Below are 25,151 nucleotides of genomic sequence, written 5' to 3' on the forward strand. Positions count from 1 at the left end.
GTGGCCATCTTGAACTCCACATTGGGGGTGGGGAGTGAGGTGACTTTCCTACAGGGTGACAGCTGACGGCTACCCTTTCAATAAATCATAGCAGGGAGCTGGGCCTGTCATCTGCCAGAGCCCTCTGCTTCCAACAGGACAATGGCCACACGTTTGACCCCAGATGGTGGCTGTTTCCATGCCCAAAGTCCTTCTCCCTGGGTGGCTTGTTTTCATATCTCATCAACCTTGCAACCAAGACAGTTTTCTTGGATAAACACCAAGATGTTGGCAGTGGCTGTCTCTGAGTTGAGGGATTCGAGGTAACCTCTTCTCTTGTTTATTTGAATGTTCTCATTTTTGTTTCAACAAAATGATGGTGGATTAATTTCAAAATAAAGAAAATCAAATCAATCATTTCATGAAAGTGAGCTCCTTTCTCATGCCACTGTTTAAGCTCACTTTCTCTTGCTTGGTCTTCTCCATAAAGCCATGGAGAAGGGGGAGGATAATCCCTTCCCCCTTCAGAGAGAACCACAGACAGGAACTCGGGCCTGGGGTATAGGTGAGCATCAGAGAGGCTGAGGGAAGGGCCCAATATCACAAAGCTATAAACAGCAGAGCAGCCAAGTCATACTCTAACTTCAAAACTCATGTTGTCTCTCCACCCCTCTGCCTGACATTCAGCATTGGGAGGAGGATTTGTTCAGCTAGACTGGCTCAGCCTTGGCCCAGCCTCAGACCAGGGCTCGGCTCTTTGTTCTATTGCCTCACCAGTCACTAAAATATTTACATAGTCCCAGAAATCAGAAAAATGACTTTCACTACTGCTCCTGTTACTCCTGGTAGTAGTAGCAGTAGTAATATTGCAGGCTCCGCTTTGGAAGAGCTTACTACATATCTGGCACTGTGTTAGGCTTTCCTTACTTTGTGTGTAGACTCATTTAATGCTCATAAAAATGCTGTGAATTAGGGAAATAGTTTTATCCCATTTTATGGACAGGAAAGTTAAGGCTTAAAAAGATGAAATACCTTGTTCAAAGTGACACAACGGAGCTCAGCCCCAGCTCTGCTCTGCCTCCAGCCCAAATATCATGTTGTACTAGTGCTAGTTAGCATTCAAAGGATGCAATTCTGCAGACAAAGAAACCTGGAAGATGGGGAGGTGGAAGCTCTAGGATATGGTTCTTGATTTTTCCTTTCACTGAAAAGGAGAAGGAGAAAGAGGAGGAGAAGCAGAGGAGCTGCTGGCACAGAGCTTCAGCTCTCTCCCCTTGCCCACAGCAGATCCCTTGCAGACTCAACTTGAGTTTCGCCCACACAAAAGTGTGCCATCTCAGTTTGGGTTGGTGCGGAGGATGGGTCATCTTCTCTCTTCCCAGTGCAAATGCAAAATGTCAGTTTGCATTGAAAATAAAAGTCCTGAGGCACCAGCCTTTGTCCCCACCGCCCCCACCCCCACTCCTGCATTTCATTTTCTTTGTTATTATTTCTTTTAAGGCTACAAAAGGATAAGAAAATTTTTGCAGAGTGGTTGCCAGCTATTAGGATCCACCTGCTAAATTGCGGTCCACCCCCTAGGTACCCCGTCTGGCTCCATGGCAGGTGTAGCTTGCAGCTGTAGCCCATTTCACCCAGCATGGGACAGATGGAGGGGATGCAGCCATCACAGCGGGATAGACTTTTTTAAAAATACACGACCAGACCTTCATCAGGGCCTGGTAGGGAAATGTGGCATTGATGCAAAGTATGCCAAGTTAGCAGGTGTCTGCTCTGCTGTATTGCATGAGCAATAGTGGGATTCCTTTTGGGGAGGATGGGGGGTGGTTGGCATCCCCTGCCACACAGGCAGATCATTTTGCATCTGAGTTGTTTTGAAGCAACTACAGTAGATTTTACTTGGGGAAGCACTGAGGGGAAATGGCACCAGAGTTTTAATGACCTGAGTGGAATCTGGGCTTCTCTAATTATGCGTTGTGAGACAGCATGAGGCAGGCATTCTGAGATCCACAATTCCTCCTCTTTTAAATGTGACTGTGTCAGAGTCTCACTGTGAGAGTTCACCAAACATCCACATGCTCCCTCACATTTCCTAGTTTTCTCACCATAGTTGTGTGACCCTCACCCTTATTTGTGGAATATAAGGGAAGAGACCCATCTCTCCTCAGCCCAAGGCAATTAAGTGCGCAAGCTTGAAGGTCAATGCCATGGTTAAAAGGTAATGGAGAGTGGCCTGGTCCACATCAGGCATTACATGGATTTACTTGTTACGGCAGATACAATATGAAGTAACCCTTGGCAGGGCTGTGGGAGGGGCGGTGGATTATAGACAAGGCAGGTACAACATCTAGCACATAGTAGATGCTCCATCAAAATGGCAGGCTTTCCTTGAGCTGGGTAGGGCTATAGAAGCATCTACAAGCAGAGGTCTTCAAGCAGACCAGACAGAGAGCACTGGGTGATTTCTCTCTCCTGTGGCATCACATTCATGTCAAATCTCTGACAAACTAGATTTGAGAATCTTGAGGTACAAGGAAGAAGGAAAAGGTCACAATTTGGCTCTTTCATTTAACCCCTTGCCTCATGAAAACCTTTTTCTAGAGTTAATATTTCTTGAGAGAGTGACTGGGGCAATATCTGATCTTCAAGGTGCCATGCCCTTCTCTTGTAATCTTTCCAACCATAATCAATAATGGGGATAGCAAGGACTGAGGGGTCAACAGACCTGTATGTGATATCTAGACCTCCTACTTGCCTCTTTCGTGCTTGAGAAAGTTATAACACCTCTCTATGCTTAACTAAGCCTATAAAATGGTGGTTTTCATACCTTCTATTAAACCAATAGAATGTATGATTCATTGATAGCTAGATAGAACCAGTAAGATGTATGATACATAGATAGTCGGAGAGAGAGAGAGAGAGAGAGAGAGAGAGAGATGTAGATCTAGATATCTACTAATATATATATAGATGGTCCCTGACTTACAATTGTTTGTCTTAGGATTTTTTGACCTTACAGTAGAAACTACTTTGAATCTGTTATCATTAGCTTCATGGCAGAGGGACTTTGCAGATAGGATTGATTTAAAGATCTGAAAATCTGGATTGTCTGGGTGGGCTTAATAAAATCATAAAAATCTGGGCATCCTGGGTGGCTCAACGATTTAGCACCACCTTCAGCCCAGGGCGTGATCCTGGAGACTCAGGATCGAGTCCCATGTCAGGCTCCCTGCATGGAGCCTGCTTCTCCCTCTGCCTGTGTCTCTGCCTCTCTCTCTCTCTCTGTGTGTGGATGTCTTTCATGAATAAATAATAAAATAAAAAAAAAATAAGATCACAAAAATCCTCCTAAGAAGGAAGAAAGAAGACAGAATTTGGAAAAGAAGATATAACAGCAGAAGTAGAAGGGTGTGTTTTGAGGAAGGAGGAAGGGTCTAAGGGACAAGGAATGTAGGCAGCCTCCAGAATTTGGAAGAGCAAGGAAATGAGATCTTCTCTGGAGCCTCCAGAAGGAACACAGCCTGCTGACACCTTGATTGTAGACTCCTAAGACTCATTTTGGGACATCAGACCTTCAGAACCATAAGACAATAAATTTGTTTTGTTTTAAATCATCAAGTCTGTGGCAATTGTTACAACAGTGATAGGAAGCTTATATAATTTGGGAGGAAAGGTCCTGGACACAGTAAAGTATGACACAATTATAAATAATTATTTGCATTTCTGTTTTTAAAAAAATATTTTATTTTTTATTATTCATTTGAGAAAGACAGAGAGAACACAAGCAGATGGGAGGGGCAGAGGGAGAGGGAAAAGCAGATTCCCCGATGAGCAGGAGCCCCATGTGGGGCTTAAACTCAGGACACTGGAATCATGACCTGAGCCAAAGGTAGACACTTAACCAGGCGCCCCAAATTATTTTTATTTCTGCATCTAACTTTGAAAGTTATTATCATGTAAATCCAGTGACCCTGTATAAACGAGTCTCCGACACAGAGACATAGGAAACATAAAAAATTCTCAAGGCACGCTCTCCTGAGAGAGCATCAAAATGAGACTCTCTTATGCAATTAGCTCCCCATTAAATCCTCTTCAAAGCATGCCATGAATGTGGTTTGAGGACCACCTTCTCCTGATCAGTTTGCCTACTTGTTAAAAAAAAAAATGTATGGGACACATCCCAGATCTATTAAGTTGTTGGGCAAATCTATCCTAAGCTGAAGATAGGATGGCAGGCTGACTAATGGCCCCTGAAGACATATAGGTCATAATCACTGGAACCTGTGAATATTACTATCTAGAGCAAGAGGGATTTACAGCTGGGATTATGTTAAGGCTTTTGGGATAGGGAGATTACCCCGGATGATCAGAATGGGATTTAAATGTAAATACATATATCCTTTATTTAAAAAAAACTTGATTTTATTAAAGAAAGTATAAAATACTGAATTCTACATTTTTAATCACTATTATTTTAAAAATCAGTCATATGTGATATGATCACATATCCTAAATAATATATCTCTAAAAAATCTTGAAATCTCCTGTAAGTAGGCTGTTATCACTTTCAACATAGACATTAACGATATGATTTCTTGGGTCTCTCCCAACTTTTTTTCATTTCTTTTTGCAGTTTATTTGCTTCTATCTCCCGGCCATTGCCACATGATCCTCTGGGATACTCCAATGTGCTCTTTCCAGAATCTTAATTAATGCACCAGTAATCCTCCAGTCATTTCTAGTGATAAGGGTAACAGACACTCCAGTCCTCCCTGCTCTTCCCGTTTGCCCTACTCTATGCATATATTTGTTGATGTTCCGAGGGAAGTCATAATTAGAGATGAACACATGTGTTCTTTGAGAGAGAGGTGAAGGGATATTTCCTTGCAGAAGAGGAGAAGGTGATGCTTGAAGCGAGTTGTGTGCCTTGAAGCAAGAGGAAGGAGTCACTTTGCCAGCAGAAGCTGAAACTGGCAAGGAAACAGATTCTTCCCTGAAGCCCCCAGAAGGAAAACAGCACTGCCAACACCTTGATTATAGACTCCTGAGATGTAAAACAATAAATTTGTGTCATTTTAAGCCATCAGTTTGTGGTAATTTGTTACAGCAGCTATAGCAAACTAATACAGTGTCCAATTGCTCTCTGCCATGACCACTCTTATGGAGATAGAGATAGATAGATAGATAGATAGATAGATAGATAGATAGATAGATAGATAGATAGATGACAGATACATATATATAATTTGCTGATGACCTCATTTACTTACTAGTAGAGTACTTTTTTCAAATCAAATTCACTAAATACAAATCATATAAAGAGTAGTATCCTGATATTACCATTTTAGCAAAGACAATCTTCTCCACACAGGTGTCTAGCCAGAGAATATCAGAGAACAACTTTGAGTTGCAGGCCATGTTTGCCTCAAGAACATACTCCAAGCAAAAGCAATGACAGTTTCTTCTATGACCCTCCAGTTGGCTGGGCAACTGCACCGTTTTTATGCATTTCAAGGCACTCTGGTATTTTGCCTTACTTATTTGGCCCTTAAAGATTTTTTTCTCTTATATCTTTATTTTAATTGCACATGAATGAAAGGTAATCATGAGTCCCAAGAAGGCTGAAAACTGTAAGGAAAATGATTCAAAAGAAGAATGTGCATTCCCAAAGAAAGGCTCTCTCCTGCCCATTTTCCATTAACTGGCATCTGCTGACACCAACTCCCATCAAGCCACTCCTAGGGGCGGGAATGGGCGGGGGGGTGGGGGATGAATTTTTTTTCTACATTGTATTTTATGTGCAAACTACAATTTATTTACTTTCAAGTTGGTTATTGACTATAGAGACTTGCTTACATTATTCAATTAAAGCATTTCAGTAAAGGGATAGGTGTTTGCAGGCAGGTCCAGGAATCTGCACTGTTACAAGCACCTCATAGAATTCTCTAAATGAAAATTAACAATTGAAAATCGTGCCTCAGGGGATAAAAGGGGAACATCTACCCAGGTGGTTCCTTCTCTATCACATTTCCTGGTCTGTTCCCTTTCAACTGCTAAGGGTTTGCATAGAAAAGACAAATTAATATTATTTTCCCGAGCATATTACAAGAATGAGGGCAAAAATGAGATTTCTTTTTAAAAACACATAACCAAATTAAAATGTTTTTTTGATTATCCAGTTGCTCACTGCCTTCCAATAATGTGGTTGATTCCAAGCAGACTGCAAATCAGACAATTTCTGGATATTCAGATTGAAGGCATTCATCAGAGACAGTCCTAAATGGTTGTCAAATTTTGGCAAACCTAGATCAGAGAAAAGAGAAAAGAAATGCATGATTCATCCAGATAGACAGGAAATGTGATAACTACTGCAATCACTGCACACACACATACACTCACACACATACTAGCTTGAGTAATCATAACTAGGAAGAGCAGAGCCTCAACTTGAAGTAACTTTTATTTTTATTCCAGCTTGGTACTTAATTAACTACCATTTTATATTGTTTTCTTTTCCACCTGAACCACTTCCCCTAGAACAGAAATCCTTATAGGGTTTTCCCCATATTTCTACTCCCTGAAGTTTACCCATTCATTCACCAGCTATAGAAACACACATTCCAATATGTTAAGAGTAGAGAGAATGGATGTTACCTCTCTCGTTACTATGATGTCATAAATGTGCAAAATGCATCTTGCTGATGCTAACACATATAATTGGTAACGTGGGATACCTGTGATGACCTTCATTTGAAAGAGACACTTGGGCCAATGGTGAACCATATGGATAGTCCCCAAACCCACGGGCTTTAAGATGAACAAAGAAGGTGGTTGAATGAAAATCACATTATGGGATGAAAAGAGATGGACTTGAGAAGTATAAAGTGTGAAAGAATAGGCCCCTAATCTAATCTACCTTGCACAGTGTAGGACAGGCATGGGATAGCTGCTCCACTAATGTTTGTTGAGGTGAATTGTGTGTACTCCACCCCCTTAGATTTGCATCTTTGATTGTCAGAGGAGTCTTATGAGTCATCCTCGCCTCTCGATATTAATAACCATGTCTTTGACTTATTAACTTCTGGATATGTTTAGGTGTGTGGGAGAGGGTTGCAAAATCTTTAATATACAGATATAGAGCTCTTGGTTATAAAGGAAGTAATTTAAAAATGATGCAGCAAATACATTCAACTTAATGAATATTTATGGTGTATCTACTATTCCCAAGACATTGAGATGGATACAAAAATGAAGTCAATGATTCTTGTTTTAATAGATCTTAAATACAACAGTGTGTGCACAAGAGGCTAGGGAGGGGGCAGCAAACAGGACAAAAATGGAGAGGGAATAAGAACAAGTTAAAGTATGGACACAAGGGGCACCTGGGTGTCTCAGTGGTTGAGCATCTGCCTTCAGTTCAGGCCATGTTCCCAGGGTCCTAGAATCGAATCCTGCATTAGGCTCCCTGCAGGGAGCCTGCTTCTCCCTCTGTCTCTTTCTCTCTGTCTCTCATGAATAAATGAAATATTAAAAAAAAAGAAATCAGGGGATAAAGATTTTACAAATCATCTTTCCAAGGTTCTCACAGTTAATATGCAAGGAGTTACCTAGAGAGGTTGTTAAAGATCCCCCAGAAATTTGGATTCAGAAGAGCTGGAATTAGGATAGAAGCTCTCCAGGTGCTTCTAGAGCAGATGCCATGCTTTGATGCTTTGAGAAACTCTGTTCTCATTACAAGTTCTTAACAAGATGATACTTGTCTTTCCGATTCATTGCACAAGTTCATCTTAAAACCCAAAGAGAAGGGATTTAAACAATCCATACCATCTGACAAACAATGACAATGTTTTTACTTTTGAAAGTGAGGTGCAAGATGGACTTTGCATGAGAATCGGTCGTTTAGACATTGTCGGTTAGTCCAGTACTGAATAGTACAACATCTCAGCCCCGAAAGCTAAGTGTGGGTGCAAATCTGTCATTAATGCCAGGTGAGGTGCATTTCTAAGTCTCTACAGACCTAGAGAGTGGCCTGCAGCCAGAGGGAAGGAAGTGAGTATCTTAGAGGAGTTTTGAACAAATGTCATTAATACACAAGGGCTAAAGAATAAGAATTTCTTGGGCGACCTCAGGACTCACTTTTATAACTAAGAGGTTAAACAAATCTTAGCTATATCAATGCCTGCCCCCCAGAAAGCTAGAATGCCAGGAAATGAAGAGAAACATCGCTCAGAGTGTCAGGAAATCAATACTGGCTGAAGTCCTAAACAAAATAAATCTTCACTAAGTCCCCTTGTGATTTCAGAATTAACACAATGATTTCATAAATAGGGCAACACAGTGTCAAGAGCAAAGGCCAGTAAACTAATTTGAATTATAGACATCCGTCTTCAAGCCATGGGAGCTGACCGCTGGCAGCCATATTGAAGTGAAGGTAATTAACACAATCCATCTTGCAAGGAGATGGTGTTTTTCAGACTGTTTGAAATTCTGTGAGCATTTCACCCAGACCCCAGTAACCCTTTGAAATATGATGAGCCATGACAGTCAGCACACAGGGGGATCGTTAAGTGAGTGAGAGATGGTAGAGAAACACCACACTTCGTAACTGAGACCATTTCATGGGCGGTTTGCCAGCTATTTGGGAAACTATAAGATAAAGTCCTCTTAAGAGGTGGTATTTATAAAGGGCAGTGCTATGAATCTATAAAGGCACTTTGAAATGATTTAAAATTTTTAAAGTCGTGTTATTTGTTAAGCCCTACTGCCTTAAAGCTTAATTCTCTATTTTGAGAAATTTGTCAGAATTTAAGAGACAGGATGATAATGCCATTAGATTTTAGCATTAACAGGAAGTATTTCTCAAGAAAGAATCAGGACCTTTCCTGTATGTAGTCATTGCCATCTATTACTCAGCAAAAAGCATTCTCAGAGAATAGATCATAGTCATCTTTGTCCAGACAGTGATAACACAGTCAACACTTACTGAGCACAAGTGGTGGTTTTGACATAGCTGGCAAGGCCGAGAAATAATGACTTGACAGTATCTTGAATAAGAAAGAGAAAATATTTAAGAATTATTTTTGAATGACCAATAAAATACAGGGATCGGAGAAATAATTTGAGAAATGGTTACTTACAGGCAATAGTTATCATTAATGAGCATGTGAAGACACTGACTGATATTCCTCCCAGAAACCATCTGAAACAACAGAATTTGTCAGGCTTAGCAAACTAATTATGCATTTCCAATACATGAGATGTTCTTTTAGAGTGACTAAATGCTTATGATGTACTTTAAGAGTTACTATAACAACAATAATAAAGATAGTGTGGTATTGGTCAAAGGAAAGACATGAGGGTCAATGGCATAGAACGGAAAGAAAAGACCAGAAGTGAACCCATATGGATACAGTTAACTGAGTCTTATCAGAGGAGCAAAAGTAGTTTGATGGGGAAAGGACAGCTTTCTCAACAATTATGTTGAAACAATTGTATATCTACACACAAGAGAAGGAACCTCGACATATACATCACACCTCAACACAAAATTTAACTGTTTCACTCAAAATGAGTCGTAGTCTGAAATGTAACCACAAAAGTATAAAATTTCTAGAAAAGTTGAAGGAGAAAATCCGTGTGCCAACTGCTTTAAAACCTTGCCCAAAAAAGCGTTAAAATTTTGGGGTTTTACAAATTTGATGGTTACTGTTTCACAGGGTGGATTTCTAAAAAAACAATTAATTAATTGATTACACAGAGAGAGAGCACTAGCAGGGGGAGCCACAGACAGAGGGAGAGGGAGAAGCAGGCTTCCTGGTTGAGCAGGGAGCCCAAGGTGGGGCTCCATCCCAGGACCCTGGGATCATGACCCGAGCCAAAGCCAGACAATTAGCCGACTGAACAAACCAGGCATACCAGGCATACCATGTTTTTTAAAAGAATAATTTCCTTATTGTTTTTATTTTCAGAACATGAATCAGTGAAAAAAATTATAAATAGGTACAAAAGGGAAAAGAAAATATCACTAAAAATCTCCATTGACCTAAAGTAGCCATTATTAAATATCAATGAATACCCTTTTAGACATCTCTTTGTGTGCATTTAAATTTTTTTTAATTGTGACTTAACAAATAACAGTAAAGCATTTAAAGTGCACATCTTGGTTTTGGGTTTTGTTTTGTTTTGTTTTTAAACTGAACGCCTGTATTCACTACCCAGATCAAGATATAGAATATTTTCAGCAGTCTCTAACATTTCCTTTGCCATCCTTCCTACTCTTTTCCCCAGAATTAATTACAATTCTTCTTCTTCTTCTTTTTTTAAGAGAGTGAGAGAAGGTTGGGAGGGGCAGAGGAAGTGGGAGAGTCAGAATTTTAAGCAGGCTCTGTGCCCAGCGTGGAGCCCCATGTGGGGCTCGATCTCATGACCCTAAGATCATGACCTGAGCCAAAATCAAGAGTCAGACCCTTAACTAACTCACTCACCCAGGAACCCCATCAACCACTATTATTATATTTATAACAATGGATTCATTTTGCCTTTCCTTATATTTTACATGTATTGGCAATCATACAGACTCTTGTGTCTGAGGTTCATCCATGCTGCTACCCATAATAATAATTTTTCTTATAACCAATCTCTTACTTAAATAAATCTCTTTATTTTCAAATAACTTTAGAGATACAGAGAAGTTGCAAAAATATCACAGAGGGTTCTCATATACCCCTCACCAAGCATCCCCAAGGATCAGCATCTTACACTACTATGGCATACTGTCATAATGAAGGAATGACATTGGTTCACATTCAACCCGTCATTTGGACTTTACAGTTTTTCCCTAACTTAACCACGTTCCATGATGCCTTCCAGGATGCCTCATGATATTTGGTCATGTCTCATTGGGTTCCTCTAGGTTATGACAATTCCTCAGACTCTCCTTGGTTTTGATGACCTTGGCAGTTTTGAGAAGTCCTGATCATATAATATGTAAAATTTCCCTTAATTTAAGTTTTTCTCTGGTTAGATTGGAGTCCAGAAGACCACAGAGGTGAAGTGTCAGTCTTACCACATCGTATCAAGAGTACATGCTATGAGTATAACTCATCCCTGTTGATGTTAACCTTGACCATCTGAGCATCTGAGGTCATGTTTGCTACGTTTCTTGGCCATGAAGTTCCCTTTTTCCCCCTTTCCATCCTCTGTTTTTTGGAAGCAAGTTTCTAAATGCAGCTCACACTCAACGGATGGGGAATTAAGCTCCCTTCTTAAGGGAGAAGGGAAGTAACTACAGGAATTAACTGAAGAGGAACATTTCATTAATAGTCCCATGAACTAAAAGAGAAGTTTCCATGATCAACTACAGTTAAGAAATACTAAGTTAAATAAAGGTAATCATATTTCTTCACTGTGTTATTTCACTGGGCCTAATTATGCTAATGCATACATGATCCTCTGACTTGGGATATACAATGCAGAATTTAACCATGGGACCTCCCCCACTTTTTGTTCTTTTGGTCCCATTGTGATCTAAAAATACCTAATACTTCTTTTTTTAAGATTTTATTTATCTATTCATGAGAGACCCCCTCACACAGAGAGAGAGAGAGAGAGAGAGAGAGAGAGAGAGAGAGGCAGAGGGAGAAGCAGGCTCCATGCAGGAGCCCAATGCAGGACTCGATCCTAAGACTCCAGGATCGCGCCCTGGGCCAAAGGCAGGTGCTAAACCGCTGAGCCATGCAGGGATCCTCAATACTTCTTTATGTTTAACTTCTTAAACTTAAAAATACTTCTCTACTTATTTATTATCTAGGATGCTTGTTTTAAAATACAGATTTTCACTAGATCTAAATTAGTATCTCAAGGGTTGGGATCCAGGACTTTGTATTTAAAAACACAACTCTCCCAAGTGATGTGAGGTATTCGACCCTCAAGAGGTGAGACCTAAGAGCAAGCAATACTTGCTGACAAGAGCACAAGCACCCCAAAGACCCTGGGTCTGAACCAATTATTTATCCCTGTCTCATTGATTCAACAAATATTGACAAATCCTTGCCACTAGGGACATAGAAGTGAAGGAGACACACAATGTCTCTGCTCTCATGGAGCTCACATTCTTGCAGGGAGAGATAGATCATTAAAATTCAAACAAGTGAACATGTAATAGGTCTGGTGGATGAGTGCTCTGAAAAAAAGTAAAGCGAGGTGTGAGTGGTAGAGGGTGATATGCTATTTATACAAGGTTGTTAGGGAATGTCTCTCTGGTGATGTGACATTTGAATAGATTCCAGAAAGAAGTAAGGACCCATGTTATGAGGCTTTCTAGAGAAGATTGTAGTGGGTTGAATAAACAGCAAGTGCAAAGGCCTTGAGGCATGAGCATGAGTGCAGTTCTCATAGAAGGGACTTGACCACCACTCCAGAGATTTAGACAAGAAAAGAATAGGAATGACATGCTGGACAGAGGATAGAACAGAGAAGAGCCTATCATCAGCCAAGAGTATTATGTGATCTGAGATGCTGAATGGGCTTCCCTGGAACAGATATTTTATGTTAGGATATAAAAGTATAATGAGAAAGATGGAGTCCCAGTGGGGACTCCAAGTTCTCTTACTGGGAGTTCAAATGCCCTTGAATTCCAAGCAGGGTTACTCAGGTCTTATCCGTAACAGGGAGTCACTGAGGATTTAAACAAAGGAGGATGCATAATAAAATCCAATTTCTAGCAAGATCCACTGGCTTTTGTACACTTTGTGAGATAACGAGAGGGGCAAGTGATAGAAAAAGGGGCACTTAAGGGGCACAGGTAAATGAATAAATCTTAACCACAGAGCTACTGAAAATGCATTGTGGAATCAGGTAAGGAAATTATCAATCAATTACAGCTTTATTAATTATGAAACACTGCTGCATGAAAATAAACTCTGAATTACCTTGCACATGCACAGACGATGAAGCACACAGCCAGCAGAATTGCTTGAAAGGAGACCTCTCGCCACAAACTGGTTTCTGATGGGTAAAAGAAAAATAAATGGATTAGAATTCATTGCTGATAATCCTGGAACAACAATACTGTAATAAAATTTCCTCTTTATACACCAAAAAAAAAACTCACAAAACAGTTTCAAATGTATGTCAGCTCACGCAATTTGCCATAAGTAACAAGATAAAATTATCAAATGTTGTGCAGATCCATCTATTCATTAGATAATTTTAGCAAATAATAAAATCTTTTCTGTCATTAAGAAATGCTTATGCTACACAAACTGTTTGGGGCTTGCCTTTTACTGTAATGCTGGGGAAAGGCTGTGTGGAATGTATGCTAATGTCAGAAATCTCATTCTGATGATGATGACGATGATGCCTTAAATTTGTAGAGTGCCTTATAATTCACAAAGAGCTTTCAGACCTCATTGAATCGACATAACAACCTGTGAGGTAGGAGCCACTGTCATCGCTCTGCACGCGAGAAGACCAAGACCGAGGAGATGATGAAATTTGCCCAAGGTCACACAGCTCCAAGGTGTCAGAGCCAAATTTTCAAAACTATGCCTAGCCAGGACACACTATTTGGCCTGACAGAGAATTGCAACTTTGCATATTGGTAGTCTCTAGAGGGCGAAAAAGGGAACATATATTACGAACTATTTGTCCTCGCAAAACTCTGCTATCGGTAAAATATTTCAGTGCCCTAGAGCCACAGTGGAAATGACAGCAGGTCCTCCAGCAATCATAATCATAGGAGTTAAATTGTGAACCTGAATATTACTCCAGTCACCTAAAAAAAAGCAGAGCTGGCTTAAGGATGATCACATAAAAGAGCTAAAGGAAAGGATAAACAGACCTCAACTTAATTTCTACCAAATGCTTCAAAAGCTCAATTTTGCAACAGTTGTTTAAAACTTGGAATGACTTTGTGCTGTGAATGTATTTATTTTTGCTATTTATGCTATGAATGAAGATTGAGTCAGCTAACAAAACCTACTTAGTCCATAATGTGGGTGGAGTACTGAAGATTGGCAATGCAAAATATAGCAGTTGTGAATGATGTCACTGCAAATGTACAGTATTTCATGTATACTGTGAATTAAATAAGTTATTGTGGGTTCAGCTGAACACTCAACCATCCTTCTAAAGTGTGTTTGTATTCTTAGCTGCCTCTGATTTGATGTGGAATTTGGAAAACATTTCCTCACAGAAACAAGTCCAGCTTGACAAACTGCTAAAATCGTTAGACTCGAACAGTGAACAGAGACTGGTTTAAATTCAAATTCTACAAAGATACGATTGTATGATTTGATACAAAGTATTCACTAGTTCCTTCCTTCAGGAGCCATTTCTCTAGGATCCAGTTTGGCCTAGCTTAACTGTCACTTCCTTCAAGAACTCCTCCTTGATTTCCTCAATTCCCCTGTGGCCCTCAGTGGTTCCCTCTCTGTAGCCCCATCATCCCTCATGCATTTGCATCAGCAATCTCATCATAGTGAATTAAAATTGCTGTTTTCTTTCTCCAGATTTCCCCACTAGATTGCAAGCTTACTGAGAATGGTCAGCACCTATCTGCTGTTCTTTGGTGGCGCTGGAGTGATGGCCTCACTTCTCTTAGAGCATGGTTCACTTAGAGACCGAGTGCCCTCATTGGCATTTGATCCCCTTCCAACCATTTGGGGCTTCACAGACTTAGCGACAGTGATTGTTTTTTTTTTTTTTTTCCATGTAAATGGGACCCTTCCAGAACCAGTGAAACTGGGTGCCTCTTATCATAACTTGAGAAGGCCGTCATCTCTTATCATAACTCCAGAAGGCCATCACCTCTTTCCTCTGACTGAAGAATCTGGGAAGTTGCAGGCACTCAGCCACCAAGAACCACCATAGAGTAATAATAGCCTTTTCAAAGAGTAAAGCTGACATAGAAGACAAGAGACCACAGAAGTAGAGACTGGCAGAAATCTGAAAAATCTAGGCCCGGAATTTTCATTAATGAACCAAATACATTCTGTTACTGATTCATCCATCCACGGGAACTCAAAACATCGTGACTAGCAGAGATGATGTCGGGCACGCCTCTCTCCTTTGTGGGCCAAACATCGCCTAGACTGCACGATCACAACCCACATGTGAAGGAGACAAAATAGAATCAGATGGAGACCTCGTCCACCCCAGGCCTTCAGAATCAGATCGAGAAGAGGAAAATCCCTTTCATAGCAATAGACTCAGAGCGCTGGGGAAGGATCACAGGGAAGTGTTACCTCCCCCAGCTAGAAGGGAGGAACAGAAAAGACCTCCCCCCACCAAGGTATTCTTTGATTTGGGCCTTGAAAGAGTGGGGGGGTCTTCTAGGTATAGCAGGGGGGAGACACATTCCCGACACAGCAAAACACATGTGCAAAGACTTAATAGCCCTGTCTACTCATGAGTATGCTTATCTGTAAAATAGAGACAGCACACCTAATTGGTCCAGTTTTGGAGCACCTGCTCTGTACCAGGTGTTTTGTGGGAAGGCTGGAATCCATACACAACCGAGACAATATTGCCCATCCTCAAGTAGTTCACAGTCCAGGGGACCAGACACAGAAATAAATATGCAAGAGCAGTGCAGAAAATGGGGGCGAGAGGGGGAAGCCTGAAAGCCCAGAGGGTCACTTAATACTGCCCCCTCCCCAGAAAACAGGGCAGGATCCCTGGAGGAGGTGGCTGTGGATCATCGGGAAACTGTCTAAACAATAAAAGGTGCTTTTTCTGTCATCCCAGCAGCTGGAAGGAAACTCTGAAAGCTGTAACACCTAGTAGCTGACTAGGGAACAGAAGGGAAGGGGGTATATTGGCCTTTGGGAAAGGAAGGATGGTCAGTGAGGTGCATGTTTACGGTTTTGTGAAGACAGATAAAGAGAAGTTTTTTTTTTTTTCCTGCTTGACCTCAGTCTTTTGTAATCATAATCTCACATACATGTTGAGTCCTTAGGATCCATGACATGGGATGCCAAGTGCTTTCCATGAATTATTTTTGTCATTACAAGGTAGGAACTATGCTATCTCCACTTAGAGATGAAAATGTTGTTTTAGAGAACTGGCTGACCTGCTTCTGAGTTACAGCGAACAAGGAGGGGGCTGGGCTTTGAACCTTGGCAACCAGGACGGAGCCCTGATGCCGCAGCGCTGTGTGCGAACATGATTAATCCGATGTTGGCAAACTGATGGGTGAAGAACATGCCTGTTGGATGTATTTCAGATCTACTCCTGACAGGAAATACCAATACCTTTATATATTTTGACTTTCCCTTGCCTGAGGCATTGCATTCAAGGGGGTTTTCTTCTTCCTTCCTTTCTTTTTCTTCTTATAGAATATGTCACGTCCTTAGCTAAGTATGAAAAATAAAATCCCAGGCACCTGTGTACGTTATCACCCAACTTTAGCAAAGCTTAACATTTTGCCAAATGTCTTTGGGTTTATTTTATTTTTTTAAAGAAAGAAAATGCTGCAAAGCCAGTCCTTCTGGTGCCTCCGAGATGACACCCCAAAAGCAGGCACCTCCTCTGTGCATGCGTCACCAGGTGCTGCAGCAGCCCGGTCCTCCCCTGCTCCCACAGGCCGATTCCCAAGTGCACCTTAATCATCTTTAACTCATTCTTTGGCCCCAAAAGGAAGAATTTTTTGGGTGTGGCAAAGATTAAAAAACAAAACAAACTCACTTGCATGATCCAAAATGTTCCCTGGGAGATGTTCCGAAGCCATCCCATGAGTCTGGAGAGCCCCGTTGTGGGTGTTTTGTCGGGGAGTCTGGGACATGGCAGGGCCGCAGGTGGAGGCTGCTGTCGTCCCCTCCGACTCCCAGGCATCAGTCAGCGGCCAGTCAGGATCCTCTTCTGGAAAAAGAGGGCATGTGGTCAGTGACTCTCCCTGCGAGATGGCCAGTGGTCATCCCCATAGCAACACCTCGGGAGTCGGATGGGAGATGGCTCCCAGGTTTGGTGGCCTTGCAATGTGTCCTCCTGTCTGAAGGCCCCCAAGGAAAAGGCTCTTCAGTGCAGTGATGAGAGCAAAGGCCAGAGGCGTGAAAGTGTCCTGAGGGAGGCCCAGTCCCAGGTGGTTGGAACAACGGGACCTGGTGGAATGTGACTGGCTGGAAAGTGAGAGGGAGGGTGGGTCAGAGGAGGCACTGACTTCCCAGTGGAGGAGTCTGGAATCGATGCCACCTGCAGTGGGGTGCTGGAGTGGCTCTCAGTGAGGGTGGCACTGGACACACACTCTTCAGCCTTGTTTTCATGTAGATAAAGTAATATGTGGTTTTGGTATGTGGTAAAATCCAGGGAGCGTTGCAAGAAATCATTGCAAGAAATCATGAAATAGTAGCCGAAGACTTGCATAGAGAAGAAGATAAAGTATCTCTCCCTTAATCCCCAAGTGCATTGGGGGCGGGGGGGGGTTGTAGAGATGGATTGGAGAGATGTGTGATGAATATATGAGCCTCGCATCTTTTTTTTTTTTTTAAGATTTACTTATTTATTTTAGGGAGGCAGGGGCAGAAGGAGAGAGAGAGAATCTCAAGCAGTCTCTCCTGTTGAGCATGGAGCCCTACATGGGGCTTTATCCTCCAACACTGAGATCACGACCTGAGCTGAAATCAAGAGTCTGATGCTTAACTAACTGAGCCACCCAGGCTTCCCAACCTCCCATCTTCATTGCACCAAACTATAGCAGAGCCAACTCCTTCTACGTCTCATTCATTCATTCATTCATTCATTCAGCAAACATTTACTGGATGTGATTCTATATAAGGAACTGACCTAGCTGCTGGGATACAATGGTGAAGATGATGTCTCTGTCCTCATGTGCCTTAACTCCTGGTGAGGAGATAGAGAAAAGCTGTGAAGGGAGTTCTCCCTCTGTAAAATATCTTGAAATGCTGGATAAAACATAATAGATATCTTAACATTTCTTTTTTCATTCAAGAAGGCTGTGGTTTGGAGAGGGACAGGCGTACACACCAGCAATTAGGATGCAGTGTGGTCAATGTTACCATGAAGGGCAGCAGAAGGCATCCAGTGAGAATCAAGGAAGGAGCACCTGAGTCCATCAGGGGGAATCCAGGGAGGCTTCATGGATGAGACGATACTTAAGTGACAACTTGATGAGTAGGAGTGCCAGGGAGACAGCGGGAAGAAGGAAAGATAGAGACAGAATAAAGAGGAGGGGAGGTGGAGAAGGAGGAAGAGAGGAAGGAAAGACATTAACCCAGGAGAGAACATGGGGGAGGGTGTTCCCAGAAGAGTGAGTTCCCTTACAAGGCTAAATAGGGGAGCATGTGAGTGTGGGCACTCCCAGGAGGTGATCCTGGTTGGACTGCTAAGCAGGGGTCTGATCATGAAGGGCCTCATGGGTCAAACTCAGGAGCTAAGATTTATTCTGTAGGCAATCTGGAGCATGAGTATAAGGTGAGGACTGCTCTGTGTTGAAGTGCTCGCTCAGCAATGAGAGACTCCCAGCCCCATTCCGGGAGCTGGGAGAGATTGTGGAACCCCAAAATACACATGGAGTCCTCATATAACAACACTCCTTAACTGGAGATTTCTGCCCCCAGGGACATCTGGCAATGTCTGAAGATTTTTTTTTTTCTGTCACAAATTGGTGGTGGTGGGGAGAGAATTGCTACTGGCGTCTAATGAATAGAGCCCAGGGATGCGGTTAACATCCTATAATACATGGGGCAGGCCTCACAATGAAGGATTGTCCAGTTCCAAGTGTGAATAATGCTGAGGTTGTGAAACCCTATCACAGAGGGAGCAGACCAAGTGTAGAAGGAATCTCGACCATTAGTGCTCTTTCAGCAACTCTTTCAGCACTTACTAGCGGAGAACATCTGTATTTTCCTACATTTTCTGTATCTTCCTGATTGCCCTTACTTTTGTCAAAACACCCTGCACTCTGCCTTCACAGGGCAAATCATAATGTATGATTTTGTAATTATTATATAAACACATACCATATAATACATAATTTGTGTGGTTTTTGTTTAATATCTGCCTCCCTTCTAGACTGAAAGCACCATGAGAAAAAGGCCACTTCATCTGCCCCAGCGCCAGACATCAGCTCTAAGGCGGAGCATATTGTTAGCACTCAGTAGGATGTGCTAATAAATAGAGGGTTCTGGTAGAGGGGCAGGGAGGATGAGACATGTGAAGCCGCCAGAACAACTTAGACCACAGCAACCATAGAGACGGGATCAGTGCTCATCTTTGTGGAGGCTGGAGCTGATTTGAGTTTGAGGCTTCAAGTGGGGAGAGAGGCCTTCCAGCCCAGGCTGGTGGGCTGACTCTGCATGTGGTGCTCCCCTCCCACTCAGCCTGGATACTGAGCAAATGAGGGGGTGCTTTTGGACTGGGGAATTTCTGCCAACCTTGCGGTCTCCCTCCCACCATCCCACCCACACCCTGCGGCCGCTTGACAAAGCATCTGCAGAAGCATCCCTGCCGGTTGCCATAGAGAAAGGAAACGCAGGAAGCGAAACATAGGGATCATCCAGGAATGACCGAGCTGCAGAGGAGTCCCTGGACCATGTGGGTTGTGGTGCTATTCCCGATGGCCACGTTACCAAAACGACCCAAGCATTCATCAACTGATGAACGAATAAAGAAAATCCTGCCATTTGCAAAGCCATGGCTGAACCCTGGGGGACGTTATGCTAAATGAGATGAATCAGTCATAGGAGGACAAATACTGCATGACTCTACTTGCACGAAGTACCTAAGATCGTCAGTCACAGACATAGAGAATAGAATGGTGGTTTCCAGGGGCTGGAATGGGGGTGGGGAATGGGGTGTTGCTGTTCAATGGGTATAGAGGTTCAGTTATGCTAGAAGAGTAAGTTCTAGAGATGGGTTAAATAACAGAGTCGCTATACTTAACAACTGTACTGTGTTCTGTAATATTTGTTAAGAGGGCAGATGTCATGATAATTGTTTTCACTACAAACACACACAGGTATGCACAGTGGGACACCGGGAAACTCCAGAGGGGTTGGATATTCCTATTGCCTCAATTGTGGTGATGGTACCACGGGGGTTTGCACCTGTTCAAACTCATCACATTTACACATCAAATATGTACGATTCATTGTATATCAGTTCTAACTCAATAAAGCCGTTAAAAAAAGAGAAGCCTATCTGGTCAAATTCACTTGGAAGTGAGAAAAAGCTGAGAACTTTCATGGCTGATTATTTCTTCAAGATTGACACTTCACTAAAATCTGTAGAGATGTGGATGGGAAACGTGTGAGAGCAGTAAAAACGTCCCTGTGTGGCTGCTTGAGGCTGCTTTGTTGAACTTCTGGCTTTGCAGTGGGAGCTGGATGAACTAAAAACATGTCCTATGTGGAGTACTAGACTATCACGCAGAATTTTCTAGAAGACAGCATTAAAGATGGAAAATACAAAAAAAAAAAATCACAAGGAATGATCAAGGAATGCTCATCTGTGGGGAGATATGGTTTGTCCCCAATGTATACTTTCCCTAACTGACATTTAATTTTTTAAAGATTTTATTTATTTATTCATCAGAGACAGAGAGAGAGGCAGAGACATAGGCAGAGGGAGAAGCGGGCTTCCTGTGGGAGTCCGATGCGGGATTCGATCCCAGGACCTCAGGGTCATGACCTGAGCCAAAGTCAGATGCTCAACCACTGAGCCACCCGGGCACCCAACATTTAATTTTTGTCTCCAACCTTAACAATAAACGAAAGGATCTCGATGCAGATAACATTTCAGCAAATAGCCCTTTTGTATCACATTGGAAGATACTAATTCTATTCTATTTCTCCTGATTTATTTAAACTCCATCTAGCTTACTTCTGTTTTAAAAGGGTCTATTTCTTCCAAGCGTATTTCCATACCCTTGCATATAAAATGGGTATTATTGTTTGCCATGGAGGGAAACATAAAGCCACATAACAGATGTTGCCATCAAAGATATTTATAGGAGAGGCATCAGCTCTGAAGGAAACCACAGACCTCAAGCTGGAAAGCCTTGCCTGAGGTGTCCTACCTCTCTTTCCTGGGCCTGGGAGAAGTGGAACGGGCACTACTGATCAGTCCTGTCTGCAAGAATGCTTTATCTTCTTTCAGTATGACTCACAGGCTCTGGGAATGTCTCCCAAACTGCAGTCCCGGGGTCTGGGGAGCTGCAAAATGCCACGGCTAAAAAATGAATTGCAGCTGATGAGGAAGGTGTCTAGACACAGCTGCAAAAGGGGTGAGCTAAGGATAAAATAGGCAACCAATAAAAATCCTTTTTAGTCTGAAAAATGAGGCACGAGAAAGTCAGGGGAAGTAAGTTTTGATTGCATCCCTTGCCCAGAGAGAAAACAGCAGAACAATTTAATTTTGAATTCTTCTTGAGTCTTCTAACGAGGCGACATTTCCAGAGAAAAATAAATTGCTGATAAAAGTCACGGGGCCTTGGGTAAATCCGGAAAACAAGAAGTCTGGGGAAGATTTGATTACAGTTGACAGCAGAGATGAGGGATTTCAAAGTCCTGTGTGCACCCGGTTTGCCTAATTACCGATTTTGGAGGGGGGTGGTTTGATTTGTTATATTTAGAAGATATTTGGAAACCATGGGAATTTTAGCAAGATAGCTCATCCTCGTGCAGCACTGCTGTGGTCCAATTGTTTTACAATTGTTTGGACATGTTTCCAGGAGGCAAACTACAGGAAAACTAGATGTTAATTGTTGAATATGTGAAACATTGCCCTTAGAACACCGGTTTCCAGACTTCCAGCATCTAAACATCATTTTCCTGATTTTGGCCATATCCTAGAGCCTGCTTACCCTTAGCCATTTTTAATATTCTCTTTTATGTTGTTTCATTAAATCTTCTACTTTGAAGGAAACTGTGTGTCAGTCACTTAAATGCCATAAAGAGAAAGTAAGTGGAAAAATGAATACAATGAAAATTAGACTTGATTTAATTTGCCCATACCAGAAAGCTCTGAGCCTGTTCTTTGTTAAAAAACAACTTGGTGAAAACAAAAGACTAGCAAGAGTTTGAGCCTTGAAGCCTCCAAGGTTCTTTTTTTTTTTTAATTATTTATTTATTTATTTATTCATGAGAGACACAGAGAGAGAGGCAGAGACATAGGCAGGAGGAGAAACAGGATCCCTGCAGGAAGCCTGATGTGGGACTTGATCCCAGGACCCCAGGATCACGACCTGGGCTGATGGCAGATGTTCAACCACTGAGCCATCTAGGAGCTCCAGCTACCAAGATTCTAAACTGAGCCTTTCTCCTGGTTTATGTCAGAAGGACTGAGAGAATTGGAAAAGGGACCATAGCTTCTCTGTCACTGTGAGATTCAGTGTTCATGACTTCTATGTCCTAAAGGTGTCCATCCCCCCAGCCTGCACTTTGGGAAATGGTGCTTTAGAACTGAGAAGAGTCCCATGTACTTGGGAAAGCCAGCCTAGAACGGAGGGTTGGAGACTTTGAAAAACCACCAAATGCGTCAACATAGGGAAGCCACTACTGCAGCAGCATTGCCAGTAAGAGGAGGAGGTAGCCTTAAAAAGTCACGGCAGCCCAAAAGGGGTGGGTCAGAAGGGCAAGCCCATGAATGGTTGTTGGGCACTAGGGGTGGGGGGGAGGATGGGGAACAGGAAGTGACTGGCATTGAGTGTGGGGATTCTCTTTGGGGTGATGAAGATGTTCCACGGGTAGAAAGTGGTCATGGTTGCCTGGTGCAGTCACTGCGGAAAACAGTATGGAATTTCCTCAAAAAATTAAAAATAGAGCTACCCTCTGATCCAGTAATCACTTTATTGGCTTTTTACCCAAAGAATATGAAAACATTAGTTTAAAAGCACACATGCACCTCTGTTATTGCAGCATCACTGACGAAAGCCAAGATACGGAAGCAGCCCAAGTGTCCGTCAATGCATGAATGGAGAAAGAAGATGTAGTATAAATTCACAATAGGATATTACTCAGCTATCAAAAAGAGTGAAATCTTGTCACTTGCAAACATGGATGGATTTAGAGGGTATAATGCTAAGTGAGATGTCAGGGAAAGACAAATACCATATGGTCTTACTTGCATGTGGATTTTAAGAAACAAAGCAAATGAACAACGACAAATGAGACAAGCCAAGGAACAGACTCTTAAATCTAGAGAACAAACAGGGAAGGTAGGTGGGCGGATGGGTGAAACAGGTGGAGGGGTTAAGAGTACACTCATCATGATGAGCACTGAGTAATGTAGAGAATTGTTGACTCACTGTATTCCACACCTGAAACTAATTTAACATTGTATGTTGACTATCCTGGAAGTAATATAAATTTTTTTTAAAAAGTGCCCTCTTCAGAGCTAATAAGTTGCACAAACCACCCTGTGTATATATTAAGAATAGATTTTATGATATGTGAATTGTATCTCAATTAAAAGTATCTTATTAAATTAAAAATAGTGGGACGCCTGGACGGCTCAGTGGTTGAGCGTCTGCCTTTGGCTTGGGGCGTGATCCCAGAGTCCGGGTATCGAATCCCACGTCGGGCTTCCTGCATGGAGCCTGCTTCTCCCTCTGCCTGTGTCTCTGCCTCTGTCTCTCTCTGTGTCACTCAGGAATAAATAAATAAAATATTTTTAAAAATAAATTAAAAACAGTGCCGTATTACTACAGGCATTTGCACCCATCTGCCAGGAATGCCAAGAGTAGGTAAAATGTCCTGTATGCTCCCTTCTGATGAAAGATTCCATACATAACTCATTTATCAGAAACATTTTCAAGGCTACAGGACACTTCTTTATTAAGTTGTGCACCACTAGCTATTTCTTTATATTCTCCTCTTTTATGACATGCTCTTCTGGTTCCTTGCCTGAGAAATTTTCCCCAGAGAACCTTTCCTGGGTATAGAGCAGTGAGCATATGCTCAAGACTCTTGGATTGGAATCCAGGCTGTGCTACTTACTAGTTGGGTGGCCCCAGGGAAATTATCTAATCTGCCTTAGTTTCCCTCTCTATAAAAAAGAGATAAGAATAATATTCTATGTTGTTGCAAGTGGTAGGATTTCCTTTCGTCATAAGACTAAATAGTATTCCATCGTATGTAGATACCCTATTTTCTTTACCCATTATCATTGATGGACACTTGGATTGTTTCTTTATCTTGGCTCCTGTAAATAATGCTGCAAAGCACACAGCAGTGAGGCTATCTTTTTGAGATTCTGATTTCAATTCCTTTGAGTACATGCCTAGAAGTGGATCATATGGTAGTTCTATATTTAATTTTTTGTGAAACTTCTACATAGTGGCTGGACCAATTTGCTTTCCCACCAGCAGTGCCCAAGGGTTCCCTTTTCTCCATATCCTTGTCAACATGGATGGGCCTAAAGGATGTTATGCTAAATGAAATAAGTCAGACACAGAAGGAGAAATACTCCATGATTTCAGCAGCCCATGTTTCAGATGAATAAGTCCTACTGATCTACTGCATAGCACAGAACCTATAGTTAACAATGCTGTGTTGTAGACAAAACTTTGCTACGAGGGTATGTCTTATGTTGAGTGTTCTTAACACATGCACACACACACACACAGATGATAGTCCTTTGCAGACATTGGAGAGAGGGGATGTACATAACATGGATTGGTCGGGGGGTGCCTGGCTGGCTCAGTCGGTGAAGCATCTGCCCTGGGCTGAGGTCAAGATCTCAGGGTCCTGAAATCAAATGCCCCATTAGACTCCCTGCTCAGTATGGAGTCTGTTTCTCCCTCTCCCTCTGCCCCTCCCTGCCACTCATACTCTCTCTCTCTCTCTCTCTCTCTCTCTGGAATAAATAAGTAAAATCATTTTTAAAAATGTGTATTGGTTGGGATGATGCTGGCCCATGACACTCACTATTGTTAGGGGAAATTATGGCTGGAGCTTCTGTTTAACCTCCTCAGTTTCTTTCTTAACTCCCTTTTCTGTTCATTTACATTTTTTATAGGTAGACCACTTTATTCTTGAGACCTCTACAACTTCTTGTATTGGCTTCCAAAGCAATATCTCTAGGTCCTTCCTTGCTCTGGGACACTTTTGTCATGTTTCCAAACCTCCCCTGGCTAGCTTTCCACTTAATCCCGGTACCTCAAATTCAGCTCACAGAAAATAGAATTCATTGTCTCATTTCTGGACTCAAATCTG

General features: G+C 42.0%; 1 protein-coding gene and 1 long non-coding RNA gene across 15 annotated transcripts in view; one reads left to right on the top strand and one right to left on the bottom strand.

Annotated features, from left to right (window-relative positions):
* Positions 1–3,699: 3,699 nt before the first annotated feature.
* The window catches only part of TMEM71 (transmembrane protein 71), a 44,913-nt gene continuing 23,461 nt past the window's right edge, over positions 3,700–25,151 (bottom strand). For 10 of the 14 annotated variants that reach the window (XM_072774550.1, XM_072774554.1, XM_072774552.1 and 7 more), the window contains 6 exons: positions 17,761–17,817; positions 16,666–16,839; positions 12,909–12,984; positions 9,117–9,178; positions 8,963–9,023; positions 3,700–6,282 (listed from right to left, as the gene is read on the bottom strand). In XM_072774550.1, coding sequence (XP_072630651.1) covers positions 6,267–6,282; positions 8,963–9,023; positions 9,117–9,178; positions 12,909–12,984; positions 16,666–16,839; positions 17,761–17,817 — 446 coding nt within the window. In that variant the 3' untranslated portion in view covers positions 3,700–6,266. The remainder of the gene's footprint in view (positions 6,283–8,962; positions 9,024–9,116; positions 9,179–12,908; positions 12,985–16,665; positions 16,840–17,760; positions 17,818–25,151) is intronic. The other 4 variants (XM_072774548.1, XM_072774557.1, XM_072774558.1 and 1 more) reach the window with 2 other exon arrangements.
* LOC140603864 (uncharacterized) lies at positions 6,705–11,360 on the top strand. Its single transcript, XR_012006845.1, has 3 exons — positions 6,705–6,806; positions 8,308–8,410; positions 11,003–11,360. It is a non-coding gene; the product is annotated as an uncharacterized lncRNA (long non-coding RNA).

This window comes from Canis lupus, chromosome 14, assembly GCF_048164855.1.
Source record: "Canis lupus baileyi chromosome 14, mCanLup2.hap1, whole genome shotgun sequence".
NCBI classification, from domain to species: Eukaryota; Metazoa; Chordata; class Mammalia; order Carnivora; family Canidae; genus Canis; species Canis lupus.